Source organism: Pristis pectinata, chromosome 6, assembly GCF_009764475.1.
Source record: "Pristis pectinata isolate sPriPec2 chromosome 6, sPriPec2.1.pri, whole genome shotgun sequence".
Taxonomy (NCBI): Eukaryota; Metazoa; Chordata; class Chondrichthyes; order Rhinopristiformes; family Pristidae; genus Pristis; species Pristis pectinata.
In genome coordinates, this window is record NC_067410.1 from 19,271,033 (window position 1) to 19,284,704 (window position 13,672).

General features: G+C 40.0%; 1 protein-coding gene across 1 annotated transcript in view; it reads left to right on the forward strand.

Moving 5' to 3' along the window:
* Positions 1-806: 806 nt before the first annotated feature.
* The window catches only part of syn2b (synapsin IIb), a 277,798-nt gene continuing 264,932 nt past the window's right edge, over positions 807-13,672 (forward strand). The window contains 1 exon segment of the mRNA XM_052017352.1: positions 807-1,401. Coding sequence (XP_051873312.1) covers positions 1,106-1,401 — 296 coding nt within the window. The 5' untranslated portion in view covers positions 807-1,105.

The window sequence follows — 13,672 nt, forward strand, 5'->3', positions numbered from 1 at the left end:
TATCATCACTTCTTACAAAAAATCTACAATGTAAAAATGTTTTTAAAATTAAGATTGATAGGCACAACAGTATTGCCTATTGCTTCTTATTTTGCCAATTTCTCTCTCACCCTCCTCTCTCTCCCCTACCCTCTCCCTCTCACTTTCCCCCTCTCTCTCCTCCTCTCTCCACCATCTCTGCCTATGTTTTAAATCATCATTTTTTCAGTGAATGTGAAATTCTAGTAGGAAAACACTTATTTGTTTCATATTTGCTTAGGAAAACACTCAAATATACAATACTCTGCCCTGTACTGTGACAGCTTGATTGTGTAGTGTGACTGAAAGAATAATTACTGACGGATAGGACAGAAATAAGCCACTTAACCATATAGTTGACTGATCATTCATCTAACTACAACAATGTGAGAGCATTGCAGGGAAATCGTTTTGTGGTAAGATATCAGCATTGGCAATTTTACTGTGGTTATGAATAACCTTCGAACTGAAACTCAAATATCTTGCATATTCAAAAACTGCTGCTGAGTACATATGTTTACATCAATGATTGGACGGATATAAATAGAGCACATTGTAAAACATCTGCCTACCTAATGATCATTAGAAATAATAGGGAGAATGTATGGTCGTCAGTCAGTGATCCCTTCCAGCTGAAAAGTCAGAATGAAATACAGGAAGTGAAAATCTACATCGAAGATACAGGCAGTGTCCCACCTACTGGCCGCCATGTGACAGCTCTCTGCCGCCTATAACGTCCAAGAGCACGTCACTTGGTAGTGGTCTGGACTGTTCCAGGAGAGGCAGTTTGCAACTAACTGCTAATCGGGCAGTGGCTTGTGTCTGCCCGGAGAGTAGAGCTGAACAAGCAAGGCACGGAGGTAACTACAGTCTTGCAGCAGCTGTAGCACGGAGACGTCAGCATATGTGCAGTTCTGATGCTCCAGATGAGTACTCATTAGAGACAGGCATATAAAGGCATTGCACAGGAGCTTGCTCGGTGTACAGAGCTGTCGGACTTCTGAAACTCCCCACTCCACCGACCTGCCCGGCACCTGAATTTCTTACCTTCTGCCCCTGTTGGGTTGCACCGGCGGATTCTGCACAAATGATGAACTTTCTGCGCCGAAGGCTTTCCGACAGCAGCTTCATAGCTAACCTGCCGAATGGATACATGACTGACCTGCAGCGGCCAGAGCCCCCGCAGCCCCCTCCGCCCGTGTCCCCAGCCCCCGAGAGGAGGCAGGCGAGCCAGTCCACGGGGAGCAGCTTTTTCAGCTCCATCTCTAACGCTGTCAAGCAGACCACGGCGGCCGCTGCGGCCGGGTTAGCGGAGCAAACGTCCACGGGTGCTGCCAAGAAAGCCAAGATTCTGCTCATCATCGATGAACCTCACACTGACTGGTAGGTGATCCCGGGTCTGTCCGTGCGGGCAGCACCGCACAGCTGTTCACCCTGTGGTGGCGGCTTCCCCGCCGCCAGTGGGGGTAAAATCATTCAGCTCACCGTTAATGTTTCAAGAGAAATCGCTTCCCAACGAAAAAGAAATACACGAGTGCATTTAAATTGGGTTAACAAATGCACTAATCCATATTCAGACACTTGAAGGCAATGTAATAAAAGCAAAAAGCGATTTTATGTTCTCAGTAAATGTATTTATTCCCTTTTATCTTAACACCATTTGGCAATGGGATGTGGTTTAACTGCGTTCTGTAATGGTCTAGCGGCGTTATTGACTGCTTTCCTTTTTGACGCTAATCACCATGGGCTATGCGAGGGGCTGGGGTGGGGATTGTACCCTGGTCTAACTCTCCGACTCTGTCTTGTAACCTTCCACTCTGCACTGCAGAGCAACTAGCCTATGCTTTCCATATCTTGAGCTTCGTCTCATCTGCAAGACAACTGCCCCAATACACAAAAAACCTTATTTTTATTAAGACCATTACATTTATTTTTTCCCTTGTGACATACTCCTAGATAGCTACTTCATCGATATGTGACAGCGCCTATTTAACAAATGTTGTCTCGGAGAAATTATAACACTTCATTGCTCTTAATGGTGTTTCACTCCAAGGTCAACACTTCTTATTTCAGTGTACAGTACAGCAGTCTTGTCAAAACAGATCAACATGCAAACTAAAGCATTTTTCTTCAGTGTCTGGCCTGAAACAACATTACTGAGATTCCAACTCAAGATTGCTACAAACACTTGTTTATTGTTAAAAGCAAAAATATTTTGAAACGGCACTTGTGGTTACATATTCTGAAACTGAGAAATTAAATATGCGTTACACATCTACTCATTACTGTGCGACATTCGCTTCAAGAATGTTTATAATAAAGGAAATCAAACCACCTTTTGGTGAAACAATCCCTTTCATTGTGTGAGTCAGTTCTCACTCCTGTGCATTATTTTAACTGTTTCTCTGCTGCTGTTCACCTCTGGTCAGAGGTCTCCATGGCTCCTTTATGGTGTTTGAGTCAGTCACGTTACCATGAGATTGCTTGGTCTGCAGTGAGTTATGGGTAAATGGTACCTGCACACATGCTGTGCAGCACCCTCCTTTCCATGACATCATTTCCAAATAATTGAACAGATTTTAGAGGCAAATTGATAAGACCTCTGTGACAGAAAAAGGTGTCATGACAACTGGAATGCTCAAGTAAATTATCACTCTTTTCTGCAGCTTTGACATTTATTTAATCTTGCGATAGGGAATTAATATCATACAATTACAAAATTAGTCAAGGTGGCATAGAGATAAAATCATCAGGGCAATTATTTCCAGAGGCAATTGGTTTTCAAAGATTCATTTTAACCAAATGGTATGTTTACTGTGGCATTGCAATATTCATTTTCAAAAGAAACTGTTCCAGGCTTAAAACAAAAAGCTGGCTTTCTCAAACCATGAGACATGAAAGAATGTGCCTGATTTCATTAGGGCACAAATTATGATTGATTTTGTACCTGTCTTAGAACTTTAATCAGCCTACTGAACTTTCAGAGGAGCTTTGGGAATGTTTTTTGCTTTTTCTGTTGCCTACAGATCAACGTATTGTTGTTGTTTCTTGTGTTCTTGGGATATTAATCTGCACACAGCCCTGTCATTTTTAATATTTGTGTTATATATTTATTCTTTGTCTGTACTTATTGATGTTCTGGCATCAAATGAAGTAGGACATAACATGGAACATGAGATTTCTCCGGATATTAATTTCCAATTCATCCAGAGTTCCTGATTCGTTAAGATTTATATAAGGTATTTGAATATTAATTGATTTCACATCGAGCAATGGTAATGCCCCTCATTGTAGTATGGGACTATATGTACTTGCTTTAACATTAGCATGCTGCAAGAATGCTACCATGGCTCTTAAATGGCTGCTGATCATTGTAAACATAATGCATATTATATCCCTGCTCACTGCAACCATGGAAGTGTAGAATGAATTCTTTTTGACTTAGAAATACTGACTTCTTCAATTACACAACACAACTCATTCTAATTAGAACCCATTATGCAAGATATCAATTTATATTAAAAAAATGATTTTTCTGAATGTAATTAACTTAAACCAACACAGAATAAAGTACATTAAAAGGGGCAAATTATAAATCAATTAAAGTTGCAATGTTATTTTGAATCATCACTTATGTTCATAAGTCAGTTAACATTTGGTTACAAATTCTAAGTTGCAGAATAACCTGTTAAAGTAAATATAAGAAATATATTACTCTTGAATTAATTTTTTGCTTCTCCCAGATAGTACACTGAATTGTCTTGTTAGATAATTTATGAGGCATTGAAGTTTTTCTTGGGACATCCCAAAGTAGTACAATAATTGAAGTTGAGCACTTATATCTTTACCATTTGTAATGAGCATGTTATGAAGTCACCGGTTAAATAGATATGCTGCAACCCTAGTTGATTATGTTAAGCATGCTATAAAGCAGCAACTGTGAGTAGTGTTCAGCGTCTGAAAATGAGTTCCATTGACTGTAAGCAGCATTGAGTTCTGACAGTTGCTACATTATAGCCCATGCAATGTGACTGACCAGGGATGACTTTCTAGCCAATGTACTCATTCTTAGAATGTAAGCAACCTTGGCAAGGCTTGCATTTTTTTGACATCCCTAGTTGCCCTCAAGGAGATGGCGCTGGGACCTCTACTTAATTGAAAGTAGTACATATGGTGAGGGTGCTTACATCAGGTGATGAGACTATTGAACGGTTCCCTTGTACGATGAGATGGACTCTTGACCTCACAATCTACCTTGTTTGACTTATTGCCTTCCTGCAATGCACTTCCTTGTAGCTGTGACACTTTTCTCTGTATTCTGTTATTGTTTTTACTCTGTACTACCTTAATGTACTCTGTACTACCTCAATGCACTGTGTAATGAATTGATCTGAACAAACAGTATGCAAGACAAGTTTTTCACTGTACCTTGGTACAAGTGACAATAATAAACCAATACCAATCAGACAGTTGGGTAAAGAGTGGTACATGCCTAAGAGAGGAACTTGGAAATGATAAGTGTTCCCATTTACCACTGCCGTGGTCTTTTGAAGTGGCGAAGGGTGCAGCTTTGTAAAGTGCTGCCAAAGAAACTACACTTTCTGTTGTAGATTATATGCATTGTAATTCTGGTCCTCCACTGGTGAAAAGAGTGGATGTTTTGAAATGGATACGCTGTTAATAGAGCAAAATAGTTTGTTCTGTGTGGTGTCGAGCTTCTTGAGTGTTTATAGAGTTGCACCAGTTCAGGCAGGTGAGGTATATTCCATCACCTTTTTCATTTGTACTTTGTAGGTGGCAGAAAGGCTTTGGGTATTCTCCAATACTTTTACTCTCCAAGTTCTCAAATAATTTTCTAACCACTGTTTTTAGCCTTGGTGTTTAAATTGATTTGGGAATTGTTGGGCTCTTTTCGATTGCTGCCTGGTACTTGTATCGTGTGATTGTTACTTACCACATATTAATCCACTTGTGCACAGCTTCAAATTGTCTTTGGCCATGGTTCTGAGAAACACTGAATCAACAGCAAAAAGACCTGTTCTGACCTTGCACTGGAGAGTCGCTCATTGATGAAACAGCCAAGGGTTGAGGGCACTGGATACTGCTCTGAGGAGCTCCTACAGTGATGGCTTGCAGCTGAACTGTCCTGCTTGAATGAGATGCCTCCAAAAGCCACAATATTTCCTTCTGACAGGTATAACTCTAGCCACTGAAGATCATTCCTCCCGAATCCCACCGAATTCTGTTTTAATATGTCTCTTCCTTACCACACCCAGCCAAATGCTCCTTCATATACAAGGCAGTTATGCTCAAATTCTTCTCCAGTGTAATGAAGTTTTGATATAACTTTGTAGAACCCAAATGAGCAATGCCAAGGCTGGTTAGAGGTTATTGGGAGTAGGCTGATAGGATGCTAATTGGCTAGGTTGGATTTTTAAACTTTTAAATTTTTAAAAATATTTTATTTACAGCGTGGTAGCAGGCCCTTCTGGCCCAATGATTCTGCACTGCCCATCTTAAACCCAAATTAACCTACCCGTATGTCTTTGGAATGTGGGAGGAAACCGGAGCACCCGGAGGAAACCCACGCAGACACAGGAGAACATACAAACTCCTTACAGACAGTGACGGGAATCGAACCCTGATCGCTGGCACTGTAATAGCATCGCGCTAACCGCTACACTACTGTGCCACCCTGTGTTGCGTGGACAGCACCTATCTCAGATGATTTTCCACTTTGTCAGGTAGCTGCCAGTCTTACAACCTAAGAAACAGAATGAGAAAGCCGTGTGGTCCCTTGTGTAAGAGTAGCTGACCTGATTTTTGGTAGACCTCACTTTCTTGCTTAATTCTCAGACCCCTGAAATACAAAAATCCACCTTCCTCAGCCTCTGGTATCTTTAATGACTCGGCATCCTCAGTTCCTTGTGGCAAAGAATTCCAAAAAGCTCATTTCTCATTGATGGATTTCTGTCATCTCAGTCTTGTCTATCCTGAGACTCTGTCCACTGATCTCAGAATGTCCAGCCTGAAGAAACAGCCTCTCAGCAACTACTCTGCCGACCTCGCTTAGCATTTTGTTTGTTTCAATAAGTTTATTTTTCATTGTTCGAAATTCAAGCTGAGTAATGGCCAGTCTTCTCAATCTCTATTCAGAGTACAACTTCCTCACTCCTGGTATTAAACTAATGGATCTACACTGTGCTGACTCCAAGGCAATTGCAGCCTACTTCTGATCTAGACCAAAACTGCCAATGTAATCTCATCAAAAATTGTAAACAGCCCTCCTCCAAACATGGCCTCACTAAAGGCCTCCAAAATGTCCATAATTTTGTATTACACCCATTCCATTAAAGACCAATATATTTGCCTTCCTAATTGTGGCATCTGATTACTTTCTGTGGCTCGTGCACCAGTCGACAAAATCACTCCGGGCTCCAACACTTACTGGTTTCTCACCATTAGTTGCTATTGGTTTATTATTGTCACTTGTACCAAGGTACAGTGAAAAACTTGTCTGGCATATTGATCATACAGGTCAATTCATTACACAGTGCAGTTACATTGAGTTAGTACAGAGTGCATTGAGGTAGTACAGAGTAAAGTGTCACAGCTACAGAGACAGTGCAGTGCAATAAGGTGCAAGGTCACAACAAGGTAGATTGTGAGGTCAGAGTCCATCTGTGAGGCCATTTAATTTTTTTTCTATGCCATGCTGTTTCCCTTCTGTAGTATGCATTTGTCATGCACTATATCACCATCAGATTTAAACCACATATCCTGGTACACTTCAATGCTGTCTGTACTCCTTACTGAGCATGTTTGGTTTCTCTGGTTTGATGCTAATAGAAACATGAAGTGTTGGGACGGGTTTGCAGAGTTGGTGGTGGAAAGGTTCATGATGGCTAAAAATTTAATCAGAATATTCTGCTGGTTCTGATAATTCATAGAAACATGCACTCTCATTTTTGAGACACTAGATCTGTCCTTAATACAGTTCGTATAGCATTGTTGTAATGCGACACAACCCAGTGGACTGTATCTTCAGTGTGATTGTGGAAATGGTCTCTACAAAGACTGTGTGGTGGTCACTCCTGACCAATGTCGTGGAGGAACATGTCTCCAACAGGTAAATTTGTGAGGATGCAATGGTGGCTGATCCAATCATGTCAGTTCAACTAGCCAACCATCCCATGGGGCCAGTCTGACAGCTATGTATTTTAAAACGCATCTGGATTTTTCAATAGTTATACCACCTGGATTCCCCTGGTGGCAATCATTGAAGTCCTCTAGCTAGAGTAGATTTTAAAAGGGGAGGTGGGTGGTAAACTCCCTTGGTAATGTTTGTGAAGATGCCAGGAGATTTCTTAGTATATCGAGTTGATTTCAGGACCACTCCCACCTGGCTCTGTAGCACTAGGCTCTCAATTCTGTTAGGTCTGCCCTGATAATGGAACATTGGTTGATTGATGTGAATTTTAATTATAGCTGTGTCAGACTGATTCTTGAATGGTCTTGGCACAGTCCTCATTTTTGTGAGGAGACTTTTGAGGGTTCAACAGGTTTGGCAAGCTCTCATTGCATCCTGATTTGGTAACTACACATTATACTATTTGATGTTGGTCACTTTCTCTACATCCAAGAAACAGATACCCCCATAGAATCAACACCATGGTAGGATTCTGTCAGATGGCTATAATATAACCCAATAACTAGTAAGTTGCAAAGCAATGCATTATCTATATTTTAACAAATACTCAGTCATTCACCACTCTGCTGTATCTAACTCTTAAATAATTCATGCGCCTTATTAAATAACCAACAAAATATTAAATCTGTATTTTTAATTCATTCCTGGAATATTATTTTAGATGTACATTGGTTTTCTAGCTGTCCCTTGAGGACTGTAGATCATTTTGCCACCAAACCTGTCCTGCTACTTGATTAGATCATGTCTAATCGGCACTTGCTTCAACTTCCCTTGCCTCTCCCAAATTCTTGGATGTGTTCTCACCTCTATCTGCACCCATCTTCTCCAGGATTCCATGTTTAGATCCTCCCAGTCAACTTTCCTTCTATGCTACAGCACCATGACAGCTCTCATCAGTCACGACTAACATCTTGTGTGATTGATAAAAGCAGTCAGTCTCCCCCCCCCCCCAAACCTTTTCAATCTGTCTGCAGCCTTTGACGCAGCTAACGCACTTCCTTCTTCAATCCATTTTCTTTTTGTTATTCAGCTGTATGTTTAATTCCAATCATAATCTGTTTATGGTGTCATATCCACCCCTGGCCTGAGTATTCCTGAAGATCTATTCTAGGCACTATCATTGGTGCACTGCCACTCAGTTTCCCCCATAACCCACAATTCCTTGATCTTTCAAATATTTATCTATTTCCACCTTAAATAAATGATCTGGCCTCCTTCACCCTTGGGGCAGAGAATTCCAGAGACTCACTACCCTCTGAGAGAAGAAATTTCTATGCCTCTGTAAGAGTTAAATTAGGCAAAATTCATTTTCTGATTCTTCCTTGGTATGTGCAGTAGTGTGTAACACAATGGTGATTGTAAGACAAAATGGTGTCAGCTTGGAATGTGGTAATTGCTTGAAGATGTGCATGGATGCACATCCTTGAGATTAGATACTGGTGAAGAATGTTTTCTTCTTTGCAGACCTGCTGTCTGTTTCTAAGTTGTGTTTAGGCTGAGGGTTGTGAGAGATGAGAAGGTATAGGCTGGTATCACTGGGGAATGGAAAAGTACTGGGGTAAAAGTTTGAAGGGTATATAAAGAGGTAACTTTTTGGTGCAAATTGGAGTCTTCCCTTCGGCTGGGTCGCGACCTGTGCTAAGAGACAGAGAGAAGACTGCACGAAAGGCTGTCGGACACCTGAGGTTCCCTCCGGCATTATATAGATTGGTTGATAAGTATTATTTTGCTTCCTTCTGTATTTTAAGTATTCTTCTTCCTTTCTGTATTTTATTCTTTATATAACTCTAATAAAATAGTTTCTATAACCTTTAACATGTGTACAGTACCTCCTTTGTTTGCAAATACCTCTTGTTGCTGAATCAGGAAAGAACAAGGAATGAAGTTTAAAATATTTTCATTACAGCATCTCAGTTTTAAATGACCAGCCCTTTATTTTGTAGCTTTATGACCTTGTTCGTGAGTCTCCCATCTACCCTGTCAAGCCCCCTCTTTGATAGGACAATCCTCTCATCCCAGGAATTAACCTACTGAATCTCCCTTGCACTACGTCCAGTGCTACGATGTCCAGAACTATGCATGGTATTCCAGGTGTGGGCTCACCAGCACTCTGTACAACTGTAACAAATTGTTCCTATTCTTAAATTCCATCCTTTCACAATAAAGGCCAATGTACCATTTGCCGCCTTAACTACTTGTTGGACCTGCCTGCTAGTTTTTGGTGAATCATGCACTAGAATACCTAGATCCCTCTAAACTTCACTCATTTGCATTGTCTCTCCATTTAGATAACAATCCACTTTTTGGTTCATCTTACCAAAGTGCATGACCTCACACTTCCCCACAATAAGCTCCATTTGCCAGGTTTTCACCCAATTACTCTATCTATATCCCATTGCAGAATTACAATGTCCTCATCACAACGTGCCCTTCCACATTCCGATTATTTAATTATTTTTGTGTGTGATTTTACTTTTGGCTTTAAATCTTCCATGCCCTTTCTATATCATTGGCAAACTTGAAAAATTATATTTAATTCCCTTTTTCAGGTCATTAATGTAAATAGAGGGTCAACTGATCCCTAGTTACATCCCTCCTGCCTGGAAAGATCCTGTTTGTTCCAACTCTTTGTTTTCTGTGTGACAGCCAGTTTTCAATCCATGCTAACACATTTCCTCCAGTACCTTGGGCTCTTAATTTAGGCATCAGCCCCTCGTGGCATCTTGTCAAATGCCTTTTGAAAATCTAAATGCACTACATTTACAGGTTTCCCTTCATCAACTCTCCCTGTCACGTCCTCAAAGAATTTGAGCAAATTTGTTAAATATAATTTGCCTTTCATGAAACCTTATTGACTTGGTATGATTATATTCAGATTTCCTAAATGATTAGTTAATTGCAATAGGTTGATCCCTTACAGCTCCGCATCTGGTTCTCTGTCTGAATCCTGTGTGGCAGTTGTGTCAGAGCATGGGTAGAGGATTGTTTTAGGGTCTGCATGTCGGGTTAATGGCTAAATAGTGGCTGACCACATTCTGGTTTCCCTTCTTAATTGTTATCTTGTACAACTGAAGTAGTCTAAAAGTAATTTTTATTACCGATTTTTGCAGTGCCTATTCAATGAAAGATATTAATTAAGGGCCTCACTCCTGCTTCAGGAAGTCAATGGCTAATTCAAGAAGAACTGTTGACCCACCTAAGCAGCAATACATGAAAACCTAAAAGAAAACTTCAAGTGTTGAAACTTGAAATAAAAACAAATGTTGGAAACATTCAGCAGGTCAGGCAGCATCTGTGGAAGGAGAAACAGTTAACATTTTGAGTCTGCAATCTTCATACCTAAAGCAAATTTAAGCAGCAGTACTTAAAGGATGATAGGAGACTGCAGTTTTCTTTTAACTTCTCCCCACGTGGAGACATGAGAACTAGGACTGTGCCTTCTGGCTCAACATCCGCACTGAAGGATGTTGCCTGCCTTGGCTCACCATGATTACTTTTTACTGTTTTCCCAGCCATTAATTTTTGAAGCAACTTTGAGCTAAGTGAAAGCATTTTGGAGTTGCTGCTTTGTAGTGACTTAATTTTAAAATATTTCTGCCGTACACAATATTATAAAATTTGTTTCTGCTACCATGATAAAGTTATACATTTCTACTTTGAGGTGCAGAAATACTCAAAACTTCTCAGTTCTGCTATAAAAAAATTTGTTACTTGGGGGATAATGCTACTATATGTCTTGGTGTAATGGATTAAATGAGAGTCACTCTAGAAATCAAATATAACACAATTCTTAGGAAGTAAAATGTGTTCACTAGTACATGTTGACAGAGACTATAAATCTTCACAAGATCTTTCAGTAATCTTGTCTGTTCATTTTCCTGATGGTTTTTTTCTCTCTCTGCCTTGTCATTTAATGGATTTTACCCATTGTTAGTTAAATTGTGATTGGAGTGATAAAGTCTCTGGTAAAGGCAAGACTGTTTTCAAATTCTGCAGTCTGATTGTTCAGGAAATGTGGCACTAGTTCAGTTCAATACCTAAACTAATCTTCCAGATCTGGAGCATCAGCCCCTTGAGTCGTAAATTGATAAACGAATCAGGGTAGATAAGTACTTGAACCTCTTAAATGTTGATCCTTAAAATGTAATTAATATAGTAATGTTCTTTATTTGTAATTATAAATTTACATATTAGCTATGTAACCCACTGAAGATAAATAATTTAGTGCAGTGATTAACTTTTCCCATTATGTATGGTACCTACAATAAATAGAACAATGGTTGCTAGGGGTAAGTACAAGCCCAAGTATTAACTGCAGGATACCAACATCCCCATTGTGAGCAGTGTTGGAGTGATTTTGAGGCATGATCTGAACAGCAAGATCAGATGAGAACCCTGAGACTGACAGGCCCATCGCTTATTAATTTCACATGAGTTTTTTTTGAATTAGGCTGGAATAACTGCTGGTAGGGATTGTCCAATAGGTGTGTTTAGGGTTTGAGCATGATGTATCCAATAATATCAATGGCACAGCTGCTGTAAGGTATTGAGAAATACTCTATTGCAGTTTCTAAATCCTTCTTTCCTGTGATGGTTGGAAGTGGTGGATCTCCAACCTACTGCACCATAAAGGAATAGTGTGAGTCCATTATCTGCAACCCTCCTGAGAATGTATTTCAAATCTCAGGCTTCCCACAGTGAGGAAACTTAAGGCATCACCTTGAAATAAAATTTGAGTGCTTTATTCTGTGTGACTCTCTTCCAGCTACCTAGATTCTTAGCTACTGACAGAAGTCTTCAGGCAGTCTTTTCACCTTGATTTTGGCCAAGAGTTTCTTTCAAAACTGAAGCACTGTTTGAAGAAGCTCAATTATGATGTAATAAATGTATTTAATCAGCTAATATGTGCACTTTCTATTCTGCCCCTTAGTGATGGTAAGTGGTCCTGCAACTACTGATATATACCAAATGTCTTCAAAGGGACCAGCTACTAATAGGGGAAAATAGCAAAGCATGTGGGATTGGATATGTTCCAAAGAGAGTGCAACTCTGCCAACATGCCTCCTTCTAAAAATGTTTTTATCTATTTTTGGAAATCGTAGGAACAAACATTGTAAACAGCTGTCACACACAATACCAAGGTACATTGTCTTACAATCATGTGTGCAGTAGGATAATCCACCTCCCCAAAGGAGTCATTTACATCTCAGTGTCCCATGGGTACAGTAGAGCAGGTGCTATCAACAACATTTTCAAGGCAACATAAAGTAGATAAAATGTCTAAAATAAAATTAATTCTAAGGAGTAAGCACTTAGGACTTTTAACTGAGTGGTTTTAAAAAAGAGTTAAGGAACAGTTTTTCACCAAAATGGATTGAACATAATGAGTACTAGCCTTGCCAACAATATCCAAGTCCCAAAAAGGAATAAAAACTAAACAAAAATGGACTTGTATTCTCTGCATTGCTTGGCCTGTTGAATTTGGCTCCCCAAGCATGTATTTCTTGGATGTAACTAAATTAGTTGCAGCCTCCCATCAGACATAAGCACATACATTTGTGATGTCAGTCTAGTTGGCCACCATTCTGGCATATAGACAGTTAGTGGCTGCTGGATGAAAGTATGTAGGAAAAGCAGATTGAGGCGAGTCAGTGTGACACCAACACTCCAGATAAAGCACCAGATAATTTTCCACAGTTCAACATGCATTCAGCAGCTGTTAGCTGCTGTAGCCACTATTTAACTGGATCATCCATGCCTTGCAGTTGAAGTGTTTGTTGATTTTGAAGCCCGTTGTTAAGTTTTTGCAAGTCTTTGGCTTTTTCTAGAGTTCTGTGAGTTGGTAAAGGCTATAGTGAGCAGTGTGTTTGTTGCTGAAGACCTCTGCATAAGCTGTTAATAAACATTTCCCCAGAGTGCAGCATGACAGGGAGAATGAGCAGAGCAGGATATGCCACTATCAGAGAAAGGAGATGGAATCAGCAGAAATCATGTCTGCTCAATATGTTAAGTAAACAATTTTGAGGCTTCAGTGAGGATATCTTCACTGAAATCTGCAACCTTCTCCAAACATATCCAGCCACAACTAGAATGTTAGAGGACTGAGTATCACAAAGCCAGTGCTTGTAGACTGGAGCTGGAAACCTCTCTGCTATCTTGCAGTGTGCTGTTCTCAAAGAAGGGAGAAAGTTGATAACATTTCATTCTCACTTCCAGAGTTGTAAATAGCTGTAAAAACTTAATATTATTTATTTGATTGCACATAGCATTTGCATCAAGATTGTACAGATAGCAACATATGAGTATGATGTAATAGCTATTACAGAAATGTGCTTGTAGGCTGACCTGCACAAGGTGCTCAATATTCCAGGTTATACGCTGTTCCAAAAGAACATGCCAAAGGTGAAAGGAGGTAAGATGGCATTGTTAGACAAGGAGCTACCA